The following is a 24,176-nucleotide window of genomic DNA, read 5'->3' as shown; positions in this document are numbered from 1 at the left end:
AAGATGCTTTAAGCCGATGTTTGTCGAATTCAAATTAGGCACGTTGAAAATAAAAGTTAGTGGCTTCTTGAAACCAATGGAAAAATCCAGTTTTTCAGTTCTCTATTTCTGATTTTCAATCAGTTAAACCTAGTTTAACTAAAAATGTTTTGTTGGTGTAAATGAGGTACAAGCCACACTTCATCATTTTATTAGGGTGATATGAATACGTGCGGTCTCACCTTTGCAGGTATTGTCAATCCAATAGAGTCCCTCTTCACAGACGCATATGTAAGAACCTTGAGTATTTTTGCAACGCTGTGACGAATCCTGACATTTAAAGGTCCATTCCAAGCATTCGTCTATGTCTAAGATGATAAACTAGTGTCGGTCATGTTTTTAAATAGAATAAGAAAAACGGTGAATTTTGAGCTCGGTAAAGAAATAGAAGAAGATGCTGTTCGACTTGTCGAGTGGGACAAACAGCTATTCTATTTACAAACAAGACGCTATCGAAATTACCGATCCTAGCAGTGTTCAGGACAAGTGTCATATTTGAACTTCGTAATGGGCCTTGCTCACCATAAGGTCTCTGTGGTTCAGTGGTAGAGCATCGGAGCGTGGAATTCGAAGGTCTGAGGTTCGATTCCTCATGGTACTCAGAATTTGTTCGTTGACGCTCGTGACGAGACGAACAACATCTTTCTCTAATGTCGGTCAATTAAGACCAAGTGGCCTAAGATACTTTTTAAGTCGTCTCTACGTATGCTTAGCATTTTTGGATATTTCCCTGGACTTTTTTCTTTTCTGGCTGGCCTTAGCAGTTCAGTGCGTCGCTCAATGATTGGCATATCGATAATCGACAACTTCATTGAACGCGCCATTAATTCTCAATTCGAAACGCAAATAAGTTATTATAACCAAAGTGTCTTGGTCAATATGTCCGACATTAGCAGCTTATGTTCCAGTTTAGTCGCACTGTATAGGGTGAGAAAGTGATTTACCCACAAGAATTATTTTAGAATGTGCGAGCCTAGAAATGTTGTACTATACAAGAGAATTTCATGATTAAGAGGTAAGTTGACTTACCTGAAAGAACTCCTCTTGGATGGGATGATAAGTTTAAAAATTAAACTGGTAAATAAGTTACTAAATATCTTTTTAGCCCGAAATGACGTTAGAGAGAAAGAGAGAAAGAGAAAATAGAAGGAACGCTTTCTCTCTAGGATGATGCCTAAATTCTGCCTTTACTCTACCTATGCAAGTAACATTATCAGCGTCCAGTCTAAAGCCGTCCACACAGGAACATGTATAGCTTCCTTCCGTATTGCTGCATTTATGGTTACATCTTTCTTCATTCGTTGCACATTCATCAATATCTAATGGAAAAATGGTGAAAAGGTAAACTGTAGTTGAATCACTTGCAACCCTCCAGTATAACACCCGGCTTTGAGAGTAAACGATGCCAGTCAAAAGCCATACATAAGGGGAGAAAACACAGCATTGCCAGAAATTTGGGACAAAATGGCGCAGGCTGTTCTCGTGTCGCAAGCAAGATGGCGCCGAAACAGTATAAGAAAATGTATGGGAAAAGATTGTTTTTTCAAAATAGCTGTCTAAGGATGGGATATTCTTTCGCTGCGTAGTTGGAAATGCAGCCTGCATCGGTTAAAGCGTCCATCGCTACGAAGAAGAAATATTCAAATTCAAGCCTACCTTTTCCCAAGGTATATGAGTAAACTCATAATGCTGACTCATACAAACCCACACAAACTCTTAAAATCTGCCACGACTTGGGTGTTATAATTCTTTTGTCGCGGGAACAACCTTGTGAAGATTCGCAACTGCGCAGTTCGATATGCATTCTGCAGAAGTTTGTTCAACTAAATCGCTCGTAAACGGTTGAATATGTTGGCCCACATTTTCCTGGAGCCGGGAGACTCTTCGCATTTTCACAGAGCTCAAAAGCCCAATACGCCATTTTTAAATACCCCAATTTTATGAAGGAAGATTACGAAAGATACAAGTCCCTGTAACTGCACAATTTCGCCGCCATTTTCCTTGTTTTTCCGTCTCCTTTGGCTTTCTGGGATAGTAAGGTACCAGGCTTTTCTCTGGCGGGGTTTTACGAAAATAGAAAGTTACGTGTTCACTTCACTTCAACCGCCGCCATACTGAATTGTCTGTAATACGATATACTGCTGACATTTCGTAACGGGCTCGAAATGTCGCCGATTTCTGGTGATGGACTTTAAAAACATTTTTCAGGACATAGACAAGGCACTCCCTCCTTTTAAAATGCTTTTGCCGCTGTCTCTAATGATTAATATCTTAAATCACTGCACGTAGATCATTTGGTGTCAGATATACTTCTCATTTCCCATAGAAAAACCAAACACAGCATTCCTTCTTCTTCAGGTACATACAAATTGAGGGTTTAAAGACTAAAATCTTCTCTCAGGATTGTGCAATTTATTTCTGTCAGGTAAGCTGGTTAAAGTAAACTAGCCGTAAATTTTACTTCAGATAGAGTCGTTCCATTCCTCATCAATTTATTGATCATAAAGAAAGCAAGTTGTACTCTCTGAAAGTACATTGATACTTTATTTACTAGGTTCTGGTCACCCAATTCAAAGATGCATAGCTTACAATATGATTGTAAATTTAGCTTTAGATGGTAACGTTTTTAAACGGGAAACACTATCCGTTGCTATCTTGAACGCGACTGACTGTACAGGCACCGTTGCCACCTCTCTTTCTTTAAACTAACTGCAATAAACTCCAACTTAGGTCGTTCACTCTCTATCAATATAATTCGAGACATTCTATAGTTTTTATGCATCGTATCTTCAAAACACTTGCACCTACCTTTGCAAGTATTTCCATCGCCTGCAAGAAGATAGCCCCGTCTACAAGCACATTGTTGAATTTTGTTTGAACCAAAATAACAGATTTGCTGACAACTATTTTTACCTTTCTGACATGGAGAATCAGCTGAAATGAAATGGTTTATAATATTTATGTATTTTTTTCATAAACTATGTTTTTTTTACTTGAAAAAAAAAAAAAAACACGTACAGAATCCAAATATTCGTACCCATCTATACATTAGAAACATTACTTACGATGGTATCTGACATCATTTACAATGGCCACGTGACTTACATGTACATTTAACAATCATAAAACTAATAGAGAAGCTGGTTAAACATTATAAAACGGAAACTTGCAACACAATATTTACACTACCTAACAGTATTTACTAAGTACAAGATAAAATTAATCACACATCTTAAAAGAATCGCAGTGCAGATCAGGGTAACTTAGGTTACTAGATAAGTTTTTTCACACAATTGTAATTTAAGATTATTTATCGTACATTATCAGCAGCTTCGGGGAAAGCTTTTTTAAATTCACTTACGTAAACAGTTTTTGGGATTCGAGGGGTCCACTTTGAAGAAATTATCACAGCTACAGCGGTATCCACCATTAGTATTTTCACACTTGTGCATACAGTCGCTGACAGGAATGCATTCATTGACGTCTGTTAAAAAAGGTGAATAAAGAGTTATACCTAAACGGATAGGGTTTGTGCGGGTAGATTTTAGTTCTATTACGCAGTGGTCCACTAAAATAACCACTACCCATTATAACTTACTACGCATTAGAGCTTACTCAGAGATGTAGTAAGAGAAAACGTGGTGATTTGGTGCTTTACCATCACATTTCTTCTGGTCAATGTTGAGTAAATATCCTTTTCTACAGTCGCATGTAAACGAGCCTGGTGTGTTGATACAGACTTGACTGCATCCTCCGTTAGACCCAAGTGAACATTCGTCAATGTCTGAGAAAAAGGAATCAGTATTAGCTAATATTGTATTATTTGTGGGCTACAGGAGAATTGTATTTTTTTTCAAGTTAGAACCTTCTTCTCCCTAATATATACTTTCGGGTAATGCAATACTATTTTCTAAGTTGGAGTTTTGCTTTCGCTGTTAAGATTCCTTAAATTTCTTACCCCTAGTTTTTTTCGCAAAGAGGCTTTAGTGGTTACCCAATTTCGACCCTTTCCTATTCAAGTAACCTGGGGTGGTTATTTTACTAACTAGACTCGATTCTCGTTATAAAAAAGTTCGTGTTGGAATCAGGTCGATGGAGTTGTCTTGTATTGTAGCAATACCACAGAAACACAGAGTCAAGGTCAGCTGGTTAGTATACATTATTTCCTTCTCAAAGTTCATGCCCTCTTATATAGTTAATTTTTAAAAGATTGTATAGGTATTTTTTTGCCTCGCAAATTTCTTATTCTTTCGGGTACCTTGATTGATTTGTCCTGCTTTTTCTTACATTTCAGCAGAATTGACTTTTACTCTGAGATTGAACCATGGATATGTTTGCCTCTTCGCAAATACGTATGAACATAGTTAATCGATTATTCCTCTCGATTAACTGTGGTATGAATTGAACTATGGTGGCAATCGTTAAAGTACCCCTGAGATCAAAATTTTCGTACATCATTTTTTTCCATTTTCGTGTTCAGTGTGTCTCCTCCACCAAGTTTGCCAAATTTCAGTTTAGACCGAGCACCAGAAATATCTTTTTTCGGGCCGTTAAATTCACGATTTCGCGTCCGCCATTATTTGATCATGTTCCGGAAGTTGATCGCAGGACTCAGAGGAAGTGACGTCAAAGGCTCAACGCGAAAATCTCAAATGGCAAAATGTCAAGCAAACATAACAGAGTGCTTTACTCTATTCTCACAAAAACTAAACAAAAATGACTGGGCATCGATACGTAATTCAAAGCTGAAGTAACCGTGCAGACCATGCTGCAGGTATTTCTCTGCATCGGAGCCTTGCAAATAGATCAGAGCGGGAAAAACGGGTGCGATTTGTACGACCTCGCCGAGTAAACTTCAATCCTACAGAAATATTTGTGATCTACTCCGAACACTTCTCGGAGGACTTTTTGGAGAGATCTGTGTACTTTGAAGGATCTAGGCGAAGAATTCTGTCGGGTTCAGTGCCTACCGTTCAAGAAGAGAAGGGACAAGAAAAACCGTCCTCAGTGCGATCTCGACGCCGAAAAGCGAAGTCTACGAACCTACACGGATTTTGTCACCTTTACATATGGGCTGATCAATACCCACCTTTAACAACTCTCTGGCAGAATACCTTACACAAAGGAAAGTACTCGGTGAAGATTGTAAATAAGAATGATAAACTAGCCGAATTGAGGATTGAGATTTCTGACCTCAAAGAGCTCACTTTTATACAAAAGAGATGAAAAATATAATTGTATGTTCTGATTCTAAAAAAGCTGGCTTTAATCTCAGCGAAAGCAGAACAAACAGCTTGAAACACAGAGCGTAAAAACACTTTAAAATGTAGGCTTGCAGCCAAAAAACCGAGAAAATGAAAATTTCTTTAAAAACCTGTCAAACTATCAACCATCTGACAGCCAAGTCAGCGTGCTATCAAAGGGTCTCAAATTCATCCCAACGCCCGTGACAAACGAATTCCAAATCAGGCCAACCTTTGCGAGATTTATTCGCAAGACGAATGCGCCTCCGTTACACCTTTCACGGACAAAACAAAGAACCACTTCTGTTTCATATCAAACTGAATGCCATTGGTTCAGTGTTCTATCGCCCTTCAGAGCTACTTGAAAAATTGTCATAACGCCACGTGCAGACTGCATCTAAGCCAAAAAATACTTTGTAACGCAATGAGGTCACGGCTCTAAAAGAGTTAAAACAAACTCTGCTTTAAACCTCACCGAAGCCTCACAACAATAGTCATCATGAATAAGACAGAAAAAACAAAAGAGGTCAAAGTACAACTCAAAAACAGAGTTCACTTTAAACCTCTCAAAGCACCGATAGTAAAAAACACGTAGGAAAGGTTAATGAGGTCATTGACCAAATGCATCGGGGAAAACACATTGATGGCTTAGAAATGGCTTTCACAAACTCCCAATATCTGCCTTCGGATACACAATTAGCCATTGCCGAAAACCATTTTTAATAATCACCCGATCATTTCTCACAAAAAAGGAAAATCCATTACGACAAGCAAAAATACAGTTCGAAGGCGATAAAGCGATGCGACCACAAAAGCCACATGGGGAGTCCGTGCCGTTCTGTGTTTATATCTTTATTCGCATGGCAAAAATTCATCGTTTGTCGGCGCAAAACTATCCACAGAAGCTTCAGATGATTCCTGGGACAATTCACCGTCTGAAAAAGTCGACATTTCCCGACTGACGACGAAACAGTCCTCAAAAAAGTAATATGTCTGATTCTCCATGCAGCGAACAAAGAAAGTTGTGACAAAGCAAAGCATAAGTTTGTTGAGCCTTTGACGTCATGATGACGTTTTTGCGGGCTAGGCTGGAACATGTTTTCAGCAATGGCGGACGATTTTTGGAGAACTTTGAAGCGGTAAAAGTTGGTCGTGGAAGGTTTTTTTTGAGTTTTTAATGGCAAAAAGGGTCTTAACTTGACCCAATTCAACATTGTGTAAACAGTTTAGGCCAAAATAAAATGGTCAATTTTCCTCTCAGGGGCACTTTAAAGACGAAACATTGAAACCTCGACATTTGGATCCATCTCCCGTGAATCCGTTAGGACAGGGTCCACATTTGTAGCCAGATATATTTGCTGGAGGGGGGAGGTCGATGCATTTTACACCGGGGTAGCATGGGTTGAGATTTGCTTCACATGCGTCAAGATCACTTTCGCAGAACGTTCCTGTATACCCATTTAAACAACCACAGTCTAGTACATTCATCGTGTTGCTTTCATGCGTTGAGTTTTTGTTGCTTGCTGACTGAAGGCAAACGCCATCGTTGTGACAAGCACAGAGATTAATGATGGGCCTCAAGAATGCTGTTGCTCCCTGATCGTCTTTTACCACGAATTCTAATTCAATCTGAAAACAGAGACGCCTTAGTAGGTAACACGACATTCTCTTTGGATAAGAAAGACAGAAAGGCAGCCAGAAGCTATGCTATGAGCTATAGCCACAGTTACCAATCAATCATAACCATCAAAGACAAGTAGGAAAATATCTCCCGTAGAGATAATGTCTAAAAAAACAAATCCTATATTCTGGAAATTCCCGAGTATTTTTTTTAGGATAATTGGTTGTTGCTATGGCCATTGGGATCAATTCTGTGATTGGAGGATTTAGCCGAGTGGTGTTAGTATAATTGGCTGCTTTAGCTGTCCGATAATAGGTGTCGAATTATAGCCAATTGTCCGATTTCAAGTAATATATCAAAAACGAGTGCGAGTGTTTCATCATGTATTCCAAACACCGAGAAACAGATGGAAGCACCAGGCCGCAGGCCGAGTGCTTTATTGTTTCGGGGTGTTTGAAACCCCTGATGAAACACGAAACACGAGTTTTTGAGATCACTTCTCCTCAAATGAAACAATAAAAAAATATGCAGTGATACATTTTTTTCCATTGTCCTGCCCGAATGAAAGAACAGTAATTTATGCAGTGATGCAATTTTGCCATGTTCCGTAACATTACGTTAACATACATAGACCACTTTCATAAATGGCTGCCGGATTAATATTCTTTTGTTTAAATTTAAATTAGCTCTACTGGCCTCGTTCTCCACTACAAAATTCAAAAGAATACATTATCTCAAGCGAGGCCAGTAGGGCTAATTTAAATTTAAACAAAAGAATATTTATACGGCAGCCATTTATGAAAGTGGTCTATGCATAATTATCGTTTTGGTGTAGTTGGTGAGTGGCTATGAGTGAAGACAGAGTAGGAAGATTTAGGAAGCCGAAAATGATTAACGAAGAACGCTAGTTAGTCGAAAAAGCTATTCCCTCACACCAAATGTAAGAACAAATGGGCGGTAACAATTTTTGGCGAATGCCAAATTTCTCGGTCGTTTATAGATCCAGCAGCGCCCCTTAAAGACTATGATTTACTCAAGGTCATACAGCTTTCTACCAGCATTGAAGAAATGGATGCAGTAACCTTGAATTACTGGCTTAGCAAGTTTGTGATGGAGGTAGCCAAGAAGTTGGGGGAGAGATATCTAAAGAAGACCGTCTATGAAATAATATTTAGGTCATTTTTGGAAGTTTCGTTAACGATGTATTAATTGTTAAGAATCCTCATGAAAATGCAAGTGTTTGATATTAGATCAAAACCATGTTTCATCTAAGATAAAAATCTTAAGATTTTCATCTGAGTGTTCATTGGTATCAAGGTTCATGCATGTGACCTAAATATGCCTCACTTATGGGCTGTTACACTCATGAGTTTGACTATAACTCTGCAGAATAAGTAGTGAAAATAAAGGCAGCTAATCACATTTGAGGAAATTGTAATGGTCATGACTGTAAGAAATATCAATCGCCGGTATGATTAATTACAGAATCATACGAACGAACAAGTGCCCAGAAAAGTAATTTTGCATCTAAATGTATTTTCAAAGGAAACCATGCGGTATTCAATGACAGAGTACCTGTTGGTTAGTTCCTTTCCACGTAACTGACACAGAGTTGGAGGTGTTTTGTAGAATAGCTGCACGAGGAAGAATGCCAAAAACAGAGAATACCAACGTGTCATTGTTTGGGTCTTCTGCAACCACAGTCACACTAATACTCTGATTCACAGTGACATTAACCTTGGAGAGTTGTGTGATGAACCGTGGTGGATAATTTTCTGTCAAAAATTAGAAGATAGTATTGGTTATTATACAAGACATGTACATTACAATGAAAACTTCGTTGTATACAACGCTTGGCTCGGTATTAAAATATTTTTTGCTTGTGGTGCGTTTGGCAGCTATCAGTTCGTCGGAAGGCCCATTTTGGCCTCTCACACAAGGTGCTGCACTTAAAATCTTGAATAAAGGAAAGAAAACTTGACTTCCAGCGACCTTTCGAGCGATCTAAGTGAGGTAACTTACTTAGAGAAGATGACTCTTTTTCCAGTATAGACGACAGTGCTTTTGTGCTTGCACCCACTGAGACATCCTTTGTAGAGGCGGAATCAAATAGGCAGTTGAGATCTCCTTGGCAAACTTCTTCTGCTTGTTTGCGTAAGGTTTCATTTGGGAAGGAAAGATCTTCCAGAAACATAGGGACGAAAGAGGTATTTTCGAAAGTTTTCAGGCTTTCCCCTGGTTTGTATGTGAATAACGAGGAATTGTTGTCTACCTGCCCTATTAAAGAGAAAAGGAGGAAAGGTGTCAATGTGACCAATTTTTTCTTTTCTAATTTAAGGAATACAACAGGTGCCGGACAGATTACCTAAACTTTCCTTGGACTCCTTGACGGCTATCAATTCCGGCCTAAGATAACGAACGTTACTGACTTCAACTCCAGTAATAAAAGACTGCACTTGTTTGATCGTTTCTCACTTTCTTATGGCTGGATAATTATGGTAGTGATAGGTAGACTAAAAGTACGTTGGGCTCTATGAAAAGCACTAAAAAATTGTCTTGTATAGTATATTGCTTGCTTTGCTTCACTGACTAAGCTTAAAGGGCACTGACGCTTGGTGGCAAAGCGCAGATTTTTGTAAAAGTTTGAATCTCATAGAGGGGGACAAGGGGGGTTCTGAATTACGCAGCACCGCAAACAAAATGGAACAAACACTGCATCACCGCACCACCGTAAGGTTTGAGATTACCACAACACCGCAATGCGAGTTGTTCTTCACCGCAATACCGCATTTAAAAAGGGGTCAACACAGCAACATCGCAAACTCCGATGTTCCCCTCCGCATAGGTAAATAAAACTTACTTAAAATGATATAAGTCAACGGTGAGAAAATCGTTTTCAAACAAAAAAGCAAAGCTAACATCAAATACAATAGTCACCTTACTGATTACATAAAAGCAATTAAAACTTTTAACTGAGTAGGAAAACTTTACTCACAAAGGAGACCAAAATTGTAATGAATGTCCTTGCTGTTCGCATCTGAGGGCAAAATTTCTCCATTGGGCGTCAAAAAGTCGTCTTCAGGATTATCATTCCATGTTCCCAGCAGGCCTTTTGTTTGATTCTTGAAGCTCTTTGGTGCAGCAAGTACAATTGAAAGTACTCCCGAAACAGCTTTCACTGTGACTGACATTCCCGATGGAAAAACCATCAAGAAGGAGTCGTTGTCAGGTTTAGCAACAACAATAGACCCATTAAGTGTCACAGATTCGTTTGAAAGACTAGTGTAATTGAAGGACTCTCCATCAATCAACACGCTTATTCCTGTCGATGAAAGTAGTCGATAAGATCATGCGACGAAGACTCGTATTAAGGGAACAATTAATTTACACTCATTTCCAAGAATTTAGTTGCCTAGGTATGTAAAAAAAGAAAAAAGAAAAAAGACTGGACAGTGAACGTTACGGTAAAATTGGCGAAACTTCCGGATAGAAGATTTTGCAATCCATAAAAACCAGTACATTTTGCTTAGTTACTGACCTGCATCGATCATTTCAACCTGAACAACACTAGAACTGCCTTCCTTCGCGACTGCAGCAGAAAACACTGTCGCTGTTCCATCGCCTTTAGCCAGTTTTGTTCGAGCTTGTAACTGAAAAAATCCATTACGAGCATCGGCCATTATGTATTCACCAAGACCATTAAACGTGTAGTTTTTACCATCCAGAGTGACAAAATGAGGGTCACCCCAGAGCCAACCTAGAAGCAGAAAAATCATCTGAAGTATATTCTTGATATCACTTATATTTTGAAACAAGCAAATTGAAGACGAGAATAATGCCTAGATTGCAAGATTCTACCGAGTGCAAGGACGGTTTCAAGAAAAAGTTATGTGTGTGTGGCACACAAGAGTTTAAAAGATTTAAAAACTATCCCTAAACACCCACTTATTCGAATTCGCTGGAAATAAATATTCTGATTTCTCAAAGACATTTTCCATGGTTAAAACTGATTTACGTTAATAAAACCATAGACTACTGTTGTACTCGCATACATCGCCAAAGCGTATTCCCCTAGTAGAAGAAAGCTTAGAAGCTATACCACGAGGGGCATTTATTTTTACTTTGTTATCACAGATTCTAGATAAAATCCTTACTCCATTCTGGAACCATATAATCTCCACAATCGTCGGAAGGACGTCTTCTGTAATATAAGTCACACAGGTCTGAGTTGACACAGCACTTTTGATAGCCTTGTACGTCGCTTGAGTCGTGTTTAGCCCTTAATTCCTCTGTCCACTTGTGGTATCTATTTGCAGAACCTCCTCCAGGATTTCCCACGAGCAGTGCGCCCCAGCTTTGCCAGTTAGTGGAATAACAACATTCCTGGCCCCACCCATCTGGTGAAGGGAACTGAGCGTAGGCACACATTCTTGGCCAGTCTCTCCAGTTGATTGAGAACCTTTCGTCCCACCATGCTTGTCTCAAGATACAAGGACAAGGTTCGAGGTCTTCAGTGTAGAATCGAGGATCTGGTTGCACTTTGAACCAGTCAATGCACTCTTGTCTTGCGTTTCGTTTTCCAAGGGATTCTTCCAGTCGGAAGAACCACTTCCCAACCATGTCAGCGTTGCCTCTTATTCCATCGATTGTTTCGATGTTTACGGTACCCGATCTAGAAGGTAGACAACAGGGAAATTTACACATAGATCAGAGTGTCTTCCAGCCATTTAAAAGATAGAGTCCTTAGCAGCACAACTTACCGTGGCATGTTATGTTTCCTTTCTTCTTTGTCTCCAGCATTCCAACCAACCACAGGCAAACCACGCGCATTAGAATAATATCGATAGTACATTCTGCAATAGGTGAGGAAAAACCTGAGTCAACTCTTTTACAATTCCATGTTTAAAATAGATGAAAGCAGCTATAGAGCCATTGAGCCATGACAAGGTAGCTAATGGAGTGACACTTTTTTTTATAACCAGAAGCTTATAACCCTGAAGCGATTATGTATATCCGAGAGCCAGGTTTTTTTTTTTAGAACATGAAACTAGCCAATCAAAATTTACTTACTAATATGGAGTTGTTTATCTTAAATTATTCCTGATTCGTAGTGAGTGAAACTTTACCTCGGCACAAATTTAGAATACGTTATGAAATTGCAGTTTTCAGGCTGCAAACTCGAGCATAGTATAGAGAATCGACCAAACATGCATATTTATGAGAGGACACAAACCGCAGTCATTATTTGAAACGTTTTGTACGCGTTGTGAGTTCAACTGACCGCCAGATAGGGTCCTAAGTATATCACAGATTTGTGCTATTCCTACCTCAAGAAAGTGTATTCGCGTTCTACGCATCGGTTGCGATATGGTTTTTCTTGCAGTTTCTCAATGGGAATTTTTAATACTAACTGTGTTGATTTTAACCCAAATCAAGTAGTATGAATGGAATGGGTGTTGCCAATTTTTTTGGACGATTACTCTTTAATTAATCATTTGATATCGGTTTGTCACTGGTAAATATTGCCAAAGACAGTTGGTTTCGGGCTCAAGAGGACTGATGGTACCAATGTGATGGTGCGCAGATAATGCAACTTATAGACAAGCTTATTCTCTCATAGAGACCACCATTTAAGTAAATCTAAACTAGGTAGGCCTCTACTAAGCAAACCTCTGGGTGGGAGCAGACCACTGCAGGCCGTTCTTTGGATAATTGTACATCGTGAAGGAGTACACTCCATTTGTGATCAAGACCAACTGAAACGTATTTCCCTAAAGATTCAATGTGATAAGGGATAAACGAGAACTTATATGGTGAGCTAAGTTATACACGCTTTGTGGTTGGTTCTTACTTACGATCAAAACGATTAGATGACGCAATAATTAACCATATTTATATTAAAGGAGCACTCTTATGAAACCTACCTATAATTTGAAAATTCGAAAAACTCAGTTATTTCATTATAATATGAATTTTTATCGATTAATAAAGCCTTTTCAATAATAATTTTAGTTAAAAGTCACTTCTAGGGCGAGAAATTACGATTAGAAAACCGTCCCGCCATTAATTTATCCAATTTACTTTACTTCATTTCTATTTTTGCTCACTATTTCTATTTCTATTGTTATCTCATTGTCAATCAAATTAGTTCTACATATTTCCGCTGTTACATCATACAGCTATCTATGAAGCATCACCCCAATTCTCTGTTAATTCCCACTGCACCTGAAGAAGGCTGGTTTGGCCAGCCGAAATATAGTTCTCCGTCTTAAAATTTACTTATCTACGTTGTATCGGTCTTGCCTCTATATTTATATTTCATATTCGTTATTTTGGGCCGATCAGATCATCGCTGATCCAACGTACAAGAGTAGGAGTATCGTCCACGGTTGCCTGCTGAACATTTCACTCCCATTGTGACGTAGATTACTCAAATCACTGTTGGCGTCATTTTATATTTATAGGGAAACCTCGTGAAATTTAGTAAAATAGTCTTAGTCTTAGTGATATAAAAGCAATATATACGATCAAAATACTGTTTTTGGAAATTAGCCACGAGGATGGTGCGTCAAATGAGTAATCTACGTCACGCTCAAAACTCGCCCCTGTCTTCTTGAGTCGGGCAATTGATTGCGTAAACTAATGGCGGGTCATTTGACGATCTTTCCGTGTGTCAATTCTAAAAAAAATTCAGAGACGATTAACTAGTGAACATTTCAAGTTTTTATGTAAAAATAATTAGATTTTTCGGGTTTCCAAAGTACAGGGAAGTTTCATAAGAGTGCTCCTTCAGAAACAATTAGATATCATGCTGCGGTGATAAATATTCATATCTGAAACGATTTTATCAGTATAGCTATCAGTATAATTTCTCCATTGGACAGAAGATTACTGGCCTGGAACATATTGACAAAGCTTTCGAGCAAAGATGTAGATCTTTCCATAGAGATCTCTTCACATCAGGAAATCACACAAGTTGCTTTTGTATGAAAGTTCTTCGTTATTTTCGATATTTCCGTTTCTCCGTGAAACCAGTTTGCACAAATTCCTGACAGGGATATTTCTTTTGAAAGGTAAACGCAAAGCTCCTCCCTCAGTCTTAGCAAAGCTATTATAAGACCCGTGGAACGTTTGCCCATTTGTGCTATTAGCTATACTTGTACCTGGTTTGCCATATCGGCAGGATACTGGTACGGACGTAAATTTTTCCACGTTACCACCAGTACCCATGATGCCTCGAAGGCGGTGGGCAAAGGGGTCGACAAGAGTCTCTTGGTGTCTGAAGAGGCCATCTTCAACATACCAGTGGAACGTGGTTCGGAATCTGAATACACGTGATAATAAACCTTTGAAAAGCCCTGAATCACAAAAGAATCGTCGGTATCCATCAAACACCAATAAGGTGCTAACATTGCCTTTTTCTTCAGCCACCAACGTTCCCCGAAATTGTACGGCCACCAGGGAAGCCATTGAGAATCAAACTGCAGCAATCCGTTGCGACAGATCTTAAGGAAAGAATAGGGATGGGTCAGTTGATACTTGAAGATCGTTTACTGTTACTTTATCATTTATGTTCATTTATGTAAATTTACAGGTCTTAACTCTTTTGAACCCTCTCTTTTTATTCATTCCTTGATAATGGCGTCATGATGATGTGGTCGCCGAGACGTTGGAACATTACATCGTTGGTTTTGACTTGCTTGTGTACTTTAAAATTTTTTTTGCGAAACTCGGCTATTTTCTTATGGGCATTGATTCCAATAAGAATCGCTGTGGGAGAGAATTAAAAAAGTTCATTGAACATGTCACTATAATACACGCAACGGAGCTCAGAAAAGAATATGAGTGTTGAAGAAATGGTGAAAAAGACCTGATAGATTAGGTAAAGTATTAGTTTACACGGACAAATATGCTTTGAACACATTGAATTGGGTGCTAACTCCTTAGAACAGGTTAGCAGGGTAACTTTGCATGTTCAAAAAAATGGCAACAGGGCAAGTGACATCACAATCCACAGTCAAGTTACGGTTGTCAGATGATTGTCTGAAGATTTCAGTCTACTTTATTGAAATTGGATGCAAGAGGATATATATACGTACGTAAACTTTGTAGTGACGCTTGCCAAAGAATTGCATTCCATCGTCCGGGATATCGATCTTGAAACATTGCCATGAGTACTCATGCGTGTTTGGGATTTCCGAGTCACCAGCGGAAGGACCGTAGGGGTACATGAGTTGAATTGGCACTATTATGAAGAAATTTAAATAAAGGGGGTTAAAGAACACCATCTCTTAAATCAAATTTGTCGAAAACTATCAAGTGTTTAAAGATCCACCAGTTTTCTTTCACAAAATAAAACCCACAAAAATTATTAAAGAAATACAGCAAATGCAAATACTCTAAAACGCCGTTTTCGTTTGATAGTATGACTAGAACGGATGGAAACAACACATCCATTTTCAAAAATCGGCGTGGACGGGACTTCGAACGCAACCTCTAATCTTTTTCGATGCTCTATGTTAATTCGTTATCGTTTCATGTACATAAAGACCTTTTGAGGGCCAATTGTCACCGTTTCACTTCAATGGAAAAAGAAACATTCATCAACGCCATTGCAATAAATAATACTTTCTTGGCTGTGAACGCAACCAATTCTAATTGCATTTTTACCTTCCGCTGTTGGACTCGGAGTATTAGTTGGCTCCCCCGTAGTTAGTACTGAATCAAGAAAATGAAATGAGGTATAATTAGAAGATGAAAAAGATAAATTTTTGAGAATTCAACTTCTAAATACTGTCATATTTCACGTCGTAATGGTTTCCCTAGCAGCGTTTGATATTGCTCCCTTATTCCAAGAGGTTGAGTTTATTAGAAAAAAATCTCACATTTTCATCGCAGTTTCACCTTAGACATCTTTATTATACTACTGGCAGTGCCCGTGGGCAATATGAAGGGAATCCTGTGTTCTGACGGGTTACCTGAGCGAGCAAGTTGGGCCCTAATTGCCCACTCGAGATTACCTGCTTTGGTCCCGCGCAAGATAAGAGAATTGCTTGGAGCAGACTTTCAACGTTTGTAATATTTAGACAATTTAGGCGAGGGAGTCGCAAAAAGCGGCAGAAGACAGTCAAAGCAAAGAATACTCTCGTTGGCACAGAAGACTCTCGTTGGTTTTTTGTACCAGAAACACACTAAGTTGGCTTTCTTTCCCGCCTCTCGACATAAGCAAGTCATTCTTGATTCTTGATAAAGCGAAATCTTTCTACTTTATGGTAAATCCTTTACTGACCAAGCTTGTAAGGTCAAGATGGTTGGACACTGGTCTGGTCTCTTCTTTGCGTTTTTATGGACCTTGACTTCGTATCGGTCCATAAAAACGCAATTATGGGATGTTATGGAAAACGCCGCAATTATATTTTATTAAGGACCTTAAGATCGAGGTTTTTTAGGCATTTCCCGCGAACCGCGAACGTCAAGAAGGCACGTGACCAGTGCCTTGCCATCAGGTTTGCAGTTTCAGGTTCACGTTTTGTATGGCTGGACCACGCTCTAGAGGTAAGTGATTTACCACAAGGTTTTTTGCACCCAAAACACCAAAATCCCACGTTTGAGAGGAAATACTACTTTTTAGAACTCTTTCGCTTATTAATTATCGAATTCTTTTTCTTAGAAACGTAATTTTGAAGACGATTTCTCAGCTAAAATAGAAGTGAACGAATGAATGAAAACGAACATGGCGACCGGCTATTTGTTGTTAAAACTGCTTTACCGGTCGAATTACTTTGAGGCTAAACAAAAGCCAATTTCCGATGATATGTGAATGCATGAATTCTTATTTTGTTTCCTTAATGGCTCTGATCAAGAAATAAGAAATCGAGGACTTCATTGCTCGACAACGAACCTTCAGAACCACGATCGTCCAGCTGCATAATGTCAAGCGGATCTTTGTAGTCTTGCCTACTTTAAAGATTATCAAAGATTTAGTGTTCTGCTCTCATTAAGTAATCAGTAAAATCCAACAAACACATTAATCCACATATCACCTTCGGGCAGCAGCCATCTTGTTTTTGTACTAACTGAATTTCTCATAACTCATAAGTGCTACCACCCGCGAATCTTAAGTCCCAAATATAGACAGACGGCTAACGTGAAACCGCTAACGGCAAACCGCGCTTTGCCGTTTGCGGTAAGATGGCCAAGCCTCGATCTTAAGGTCTATTTTATGAAAAACGCCGTTTTCCATAATATTCCTATTTTTTCCCCTTTTCCCCTCGTACAACATTTTATTTTGGTGCCATTGATTGTGCAACATTGAATGGGGGAAGGGAGGATATTTTTGCGATTCGCGCTCCATCATAAAATTCAATTTTTTTTGGCTCCGCAAATGCGGATAGCATTTGGGCCGATTGGAGTCAGATCTGGATCAAGGTCTCCTGAACTGTTAAAATTTTATGCAAACTTACCTACGCTAGTTTCTAGGGTGAACGTTTGACTAATGTAGGTGACGTTTGACTTGGCCAAGAGTAGCACTCTGACGGCATATTCTTTTCTTGGCTGAATGTTATTGAGCGATACTTGAGTATCATTTGTCCGTATGACATTCCAATACGTCGACGACTGAGACAACTTGTACAATACAATGTAACCCTTCAATTCACCAACATTTTGCGTCTTTTTCCACTCTAATACAGCTGATGCTGAATTCGTGTTCTCTTCTTTTTTCGCTATATCTGGAGCGTAAATGAAAAATCATGAACTCATGCCCAGCCCACTGACCAATGTGCCTATGGCTGCCATCAAGAAAATTGAACAATGCGGTTAGGTATCACGCAGTTGGATACCGTTTGGAAAAAGAAAAAGAGAGAGTTCTATAATATGTACAGCTTAGATTCAAACTGAGATGGAGGCTATAAATTACCCACCACTTTCCGAGTCTCGTAGCCATGTAACAGTCCAGAGCTCACTATGCTGCTAAAGACTCTTATATACTTTCGAGATATGGGTTCGGTTTCAGTGTTTCGGAACACATGACGATAATTAAATTCATCCAAAATATATGTAAACTTTAAATCTTTAAATGATGTTTGCAGATTGATATGTTTATCTTCTTAAGATTTTGAAAGCGATTGCACTTCTTATCCTTACCAAGATCTATTTCCTGTTTCACCAAAAGATACCGAGCGTAGAAACCCTTTTCCTCTATTCCATTGTCCGAATACAGACGCACTGTAAAAGAACTTTCAGTGATGGTGACAGCAAATGGAGGCTGCTTTCCACAAAATTTCCAATCTATACTTTGAGATTTGTCACTCACTTGAACATAATCCGAGCTGCAAGTATTACCAACAAGAAGAGAGACCATTACAACCAAACGGGGCAATTAAAGTAGACAAGATAGACGAGTATTCGTGACTGTCCTCTAGAACTCGAGATTTCGAAGTCTAGCCGCATTTTTTATTTAGTTTAACAACGTTCATTGTTTACAAATTTTTCATTTTCAAAGAGAAGCGATAAAACTTCAAAGCGGTCATCGTACCTATAAACTGGATGAAATACTTCATAATAATATTTTTTTCAGAAAGGCTTTCCAAGCTTTATCATTAACTTTAAAAATTAATCATCACCAATTTTCTACAAAGCTCGCGGTGGCGTCCCATTTTCACACGATTAGCTTAAAGAATGGTAACTCGTCGCGACTACCACTCAGAACCATTCTATCCCTAATCTCTTATTGCTCTTCGCTCTGGAAAATCTTCTGCTGCAGTAAGGTGTCTTCTACAATGCAACCTTTCAGATTAATGATTACCTGCATGGAGTACCAAAACCTTCTGTATGCAAATTATCGAAGAACAGTATGATCTTCGTTTCATTTAATTCCATTCCTTGACCGATCACCCAAGTACAGTTGGCGTTACTTGGATAATTACTGGGGAAGTTAGGACTGGCGAAGTCTGTGACATCACTGGGCACAAAAAACAGGCAACCTAGACAGCAACAGAAAATATGTTTAAACGAAAGTGATTGGCATTCCATCAATGATGGACTCACCGAAAAGGGTGGGAAGGTTTTAAATTAGAGACGTCAACGAATTATTTAAGGGGAGAGGGAGAGTCTTTTTAAGCAATTGCATGTAACTAGCAAATAGTGTTAAAAAATGGTTTACCACTCACAAATGCTCAAGCGAATCCAAGTATTCATATCCCAATTGTTTTTTCACTTACCCGTTTTGGGAAAATGTGGTCGACTTTGAACCCCAACACCAGCTCTTGTAAACCCAGCGAGGTAGATTCTGTACATTGTGAAAACTTTCAGACCTTTCAATAGCACAGACGAAACTAGAGGCCCAACGGACATATTGTAATAGCTCTCTTGTGTCCAAGCCTCCTTATACTGAACCAGGTAACCTCGCAGTTCTCCTCGGATGTCATGTTTATCTATGGGAGACCATGTAACTCGAATGCTTGTAGAATTTGTCCCTTGTGCTGTGATGTTACTTGGTGGCTTTGAGGGAACTGCAAGTTTAACAAACTACCATCATAAAAGGCTTCATTGAAAGAATACAACCTTCTAGACTTCTACCAACCGACGGCCTAAGTTTAACTTCTCTGGCAACGTTCGACTTATGGTGGAAACATCGACCGCTGCGTGGTCGCCCGCGTTCTTTGAATGTTAAAATATAGTTATTCCTCACCATCTTCCTTTGTCCTAAGTACCACAACACTGCTGCTTCCCATTGAAACGGATCCATTACTTTGACTTTTGGATAAGGCAGTCACTTGAACCCTGTACTCTGTGTAAGGCAAAAGCCTTTGCACCAAAGTTCGGAAGGACGAAGAATTCGCTGCAGCTAGACGTAAAGTATCTTTGATTTCAGTTGCTGTGCAAGCTGTAACGAAGCCGTAAATATCCTTCATCGAAAGGGCAATAGTGACATTTGGCCATGTCACCAACACTGTTGTAGAGGAAGTACTCTCAGCAGTTATATTCCAGCCTTGTATACGAGGGGCTACATATGTATCATAAAACAAAATTGAAACATAAAGCTTGAGCTTACATGTAATAAACAATAGTTATCATAGACCTTACACGAAGGTCTTACATTATGTTTGGTTAAAATTTGTACAGACCTTCGATTAGTGACTTATTAAGTATGTGATATTGGGCCCTGAAACCAGTTGCCAAAGATGTCCGGCGTTGCGAATGATAACGCAGGTGCAAGGAAGGACCCTCCCAAACCACAGTTAATCCGTCTCTTCTGCCACAAATCCTCTCGACGTCTTGTCCTTTATTGATCTCCATGTAAAAACGCCTGTAAAAAAAGATGTTACATTTCATAAGTCATTTGTCGTCATGTTTGAGAACGTGACAATAAGCGTGTCGCACATAGTTGGCCCTATTTAGAAATTTTCAAAGGGTGGTAGAAAGGCAACTTTTTTACCAAGCAACAAAAAAAGGCGCACGAATTGTGAGTCTTTGCTCAACAATCAAAAACCCATATTTCAAAGAGTTTTGGACTCTGATTTCACAATATAATAATTTACTGAGGGCATCCTGGGAAAGGTATACAAAAAATCGAACCAAAACTGAAACTTGGAATCAAAGAATCGTGAATCGAACCAAACGGTCATGATCGCGATTGATCTAGAATTCGATTAATTGTTACACCCCCACCATAAATACACACACTTTTAAAATGCTCGCCAATAACTGCAACAAACAATTCATCCTACCTATAACAAATATTTCAAGCGATTAATAAGTGTTGAAGCTGGTCAGGAAAACTGCATACACCCTGTTTGGAATATACTGAGTTTCTAGAAAAAATGTCATTGTCCAGTTTTGGGTTTTGCTAGAATATAGTTTGATCTTTATCTTTTTCAAGACTATAGCGAGGTGAAAGATGGCTTTTGGACTAAACAATGATGCACGTTTGTAAACATTGTGTGACCCCTCTAACCGGCTTAGTTTTTTTCGAGGAAGGGATATGTTTTGAATTAAATCAGCTCACACAATAGTAAGCGTTGTCTACTTCCTTAGCCTATATACCTCTTTACCTGCAGTTCCATGCAAAAGGTAGCTCGAAGCGTTGAAATGTGAGCAAGAGTACTGAGTTATTGTTAGGAGCGGTGTAGTTCCAAATACATTCACTCCAGCTGATGTAGTGAGGAAACCCGGGACTTGAAATTTCTCCAATGTGACCAGAAATGAGTGCTCCACATACTTTGATATAAATAAAGGAATCAAAAGAAAGTCGTTATGGTCAAATCCCAGTAACCTATATCTGCAATATTCCAATGTGATTTGTGTCTAATGAAAAATACAGATAACAATTCTATGTATAAAATACAACGGATAAGTTTAAACGTGAAGAGAGCGAGAGAGGTACCCAGAGGTCTTCCTCAAACACTTGCACTAATTAGACATGACATCAATGATAATAATGATAATAATAATAGTAATAATAATGATAATAATAATAATAAAAACACGTATAATCATGCAAAAAACTAATTAAATAAAGTTATCTAGCCAGAATCAATTCCATTTTAAAAACCACAGTTCAAAATCGTATAACACGCATGATAATAGCAATAATGATAAAAATGATAATAATGATAATATACGTATATACCACACGGGTAGATAGTCCTTTCTTGTCTGCTGATTGGCTTGTTTGGAGGCGTTTGGCGTTATTCTCCGCCATGCAGCCGATGAGACACAATCGCGCGTGAAATGTCTAATTTCGATCATTTTTTGACAGAAATAAACCAATCTTTTTGTTATCTGTGTACTATATACTAAATCAGTTGTTCAAGTGCCTATGACATGAGTTTTTTTTCCCGGTTTTTCTTAGCTTGATCGGCATATAAAAAACGACTCTAAACTTTCAATCCGGCGGAAACGTTTTCAAACCTGAATTTGTGCGCTTTAAAAAGTACTATTTTGTAGTGAAAATTGTCTTGGGGTCTGGGACCTAGTTCAACCCTTGCGACGGCCATCGTGACGCAATTTTGTGTACACAAAACACCAAGTTGCGGAACGTGTGTGGAGGTGAGAGGCGAGTCATTCATTCACCACAATGTAAATTACTGGGTTACCAGTAATTGTATTAGCTATTAAAGTTTATTTATTTTTTTGAGCGACTGTCACTCTGTTGATTCTATAGATTATAGAATCACTCTTTTTGCCGCACTGTCATCCATGTTGTTTTTGATGGCTGTACACAACTTGACGTCACGAAAGAAAATCGCGTGAAGTTTTGGCCGCGCGGAAGAGGGGACAATTTTGTTCGCAGATAGCGCGTGTTTTGAACTAAAAGAAAGGGGTTTGAAGACATTTCCGCCCGGATTAAAGGTTATAATAGTTTTTTATATGCATCAAGCTAAGAAAAACCGAGAAAAAAGAATTCATGTCATAGGCACTTTAACCTCAGTGTTGGTGGAAGGGAAGCATATTTACTACCAGTCACCCCTACTTTAATATAAAAAAAATTAAGAATAAGAATGATTATAGTTATGCAACAAACAATCAACTAAGGAAATAAAAGCATATCGGCGGGACTTCTTTTCGGTTGTGATTACCGACGCACGTATGTTAGTAAAGAGAAAACCATTTTTTTAACAGTCGGAGATGAAGTTTATATGTAAACATCAATAAATTAATGACATGAGTCGCATACGTGTAGTGATCGAATAAGAGTTTCTTGGACCTTCACCCTTGGCTGTAAATGCAGAGACGTAGATACCATAATTTGTTCTCGGCTCTAAATTAGTCAAGATAACCTGCCGCTCCTCTGATTCCAAGGTAACATTTTTGATTTGGGTTCGGTAGTCTCGGTAAGACACTCTGTATCCTCGCAGAACGCCACCACTATCCTCTTGAGGCAATGCATACCAACTGACAAAAATACTCTGATAATCCAAAGCAAAGACCTTGTTGTACGAAGGTCCACGATAGGGTGCTGTAATACAAGACTTGGTTTCTTAGTAAGGAAGCTGTAAAAATACCTCCGCAATGTATGCTAAATAATGAGGTAAAAAGGTAAATAGTTTTTGACTTTTGAATCAAAGTTTTCATTATTAACTCAACTGATTTCAATGTTCTATATGCCACATCAGTGTTTCACAGATTGAAAACAGGTCTTACTTGGAATCATTGGGCAATTAAAGAAGTGTTATTCTTGGTATCGAGTGCTGTTTGTCAACAGCTTACAGAAAGACCACGACAGAATAATTGGGATCAACATCAAATACGGTATGTTGATTATTATGAAATATCTCTTGCTGTTTTGTGTTTGTTTATTCGATTTTTTTTTTATTAGCGACCACAATTTGGGTACAAGTACAGGATATTTAGTTGTATCTAAGTACGCTTGTCAGCATTTCTGTACAGAGGTACCTATATAGTGAGTATATACAAATATTTCAACAAGCAATAAAATAGATTCTCAAAGCAAAGCCTTTCATGTGGAGCTCAGTACGCTTAGGTTTCTGCAACGCTTGCTCAAGCTCCCAATCAGTTACTTTCATATAGGTCGAGTCTTGCTTCCTAAGTGGCTAACCTAATACAGGGGTTATCCTGTTTCCTATAACTTGAAGCAACTACGAGTGCTGGTATCCTCTAAGGTAAGGGGAGCCAAGATGCCGATTTTGAAAATAAACGTGACGTATAGCTTTGGTAATGACTTCAGGTGATCAGTGGTTTTGGTAGTGGTTTGTTTGGGCTTGGGCTCGGGCTCGGGCTCGGGCTCGGGCTCGGGCTCGGGCTCGGGCTCGGGCTCGGAGGAATTATCTCCGTTGTTTCTGACGTCTTTCAATGTTCCCGAAAGCGCTTTCCTAATTCTTTTTTCGCATAACTTAAATGTAGAGCTTTCTGTAAGGAGTAAAAGTTAGATATTAGATTTATTAGCGAAAGTCTTTTCAGTAATTATCCTCTTCGTTAAAGTCGAAGAAATTTACAAAGTTATCTTTCAAACTAGCACCTTGGCTTCCTAAGGAATAAAAAAACGCCTCCCATTGAGTGTTTAATGCATCACGCTACCATGTTTCAAGACGCCATTCTCAACTTTATGAACACAATCGTTCAGGGGGTAACACTATAGCCGTTTAGATACCCTCCTTCAGCTCCTAGTTGATAAGGAGTTCAGTGTTTCGACCAAAAAAGTATTCGAAAAACGAAACTAATTACCCTACATAAGTATCTTCGGCAGGAGGCAAAGCAGAGGTAACTGACCCGAAAATGTGATCTATCCTTTCCTAGCTACTCAGTGATAC

At 38.9% G+C, this 24,176-nt stretch overlaps 1 protein-coding gene across 2 annotated transcripts in view; it reads right to left on the bottom strand.

Annotated features, from left to right (window-relative positions):
• LOC111339276 (uncharacterized) overlaps positions 1-24,176 on the bottom strand; it is a 49,644-nt gene that overhangs the window by 3,921 nt on the left and 21,547 nt on the right. For both annotated transcript variants that reach the window (XM_088762578.1, XM_088762577.1), the window contains exons 9-32: positions 22,583-22,864; positions 20,958-21,123; positions 20,031-20,212; positions 19,595-19,909; positions 19,125-19,415; positions 18,710-18,887; positions 18,049-18,233; positions 17,367-17,633; positions 15,574-15,621; positions 15,003-15,148; positions 14,067-14,408; positions 12,574-12,674; positions 11,664-11,756; positions 11,058-11,575; positions 10,442-10,660; positions 9,899-10,225; positions 8,926-9,180; positions 8,479-8,678; positions 6,572-6,911; positions 3,698-3,823; positions 3,401-3,523; positions 2,848-2,973; positions 1,236-1,358; positions 222-347 (exon numbers count right to left, since the gene is read on the bottom strand). In XM_088762578.1, the coding sequence (XP_088618704.1) occupies positions 222-347; positions 1,236-1,358; positions 2,848-2,973; positions 3,401-3,523; positions 3,698-3,823; positions 6,572-6,911; positions 8,479-8,678; positions 8,926-9,180; positions 9,899-10,225; positions 10,442-10,660; positions 11,058-11,575; positions 11,664-11,756; positions 12,574-12,674; positions 14,067-14,408; positions 15,003-15,148; positions 15,574-15,621; positions 17,367-17,633; positions 18,049-18,233; positions 18,710-18,887; positions 19,125-19,415; positions 19,595-19,909; positions 20,031-20,212; positions 20,958-21,123; positions 22,583-22,864 (5,079 nt within the window). The remainder of the gene's footprint in view (positions 1-221; positions 348-1,235; positions 1,359-2,847; positions 2,974-3,400; positions 3,524-3,697; positions 3,824-6,571; positions 6,912-8,478; positions 8,679-8,925; positions 9,181-9,898; positions 10,226-10,441; positions 10,661-11,057; positions 11,576-11,663; positions 11,757-12,573; positions 12,675-14,066; positions 14,409-15,002; positions 15,149-15,573; positions 15,622-17,366; positions 17,634-18,048; positions 18,234-18,709; positions 18,888-19,124; positions 19,416-19,594; positions 19,910-20,030; positions 20,213-20,957; positions 21,124-22,582; positions 22,865-24,176) is intronic.

The sequence above is a fragment of the Stylophora pistillata genome, chromosome 6 (genome assembly GCF_964205215.1).
Source record: "Stylophora pistillata chromosome 6, jaStyPist1.2, whole genome shotgun sequence".
In the NCBI taxonomy this organism is placed as follows: domain Eukaryota; kingdom Metazoa; phylum Cnidaria; class Anthozoa; order Scleractinia; family Pocilloporidae; genus Stylophora; species Stylophora pistillata.
This window is presented reverse-complemented; position numbering and strand designations above follow the sequence as displayed.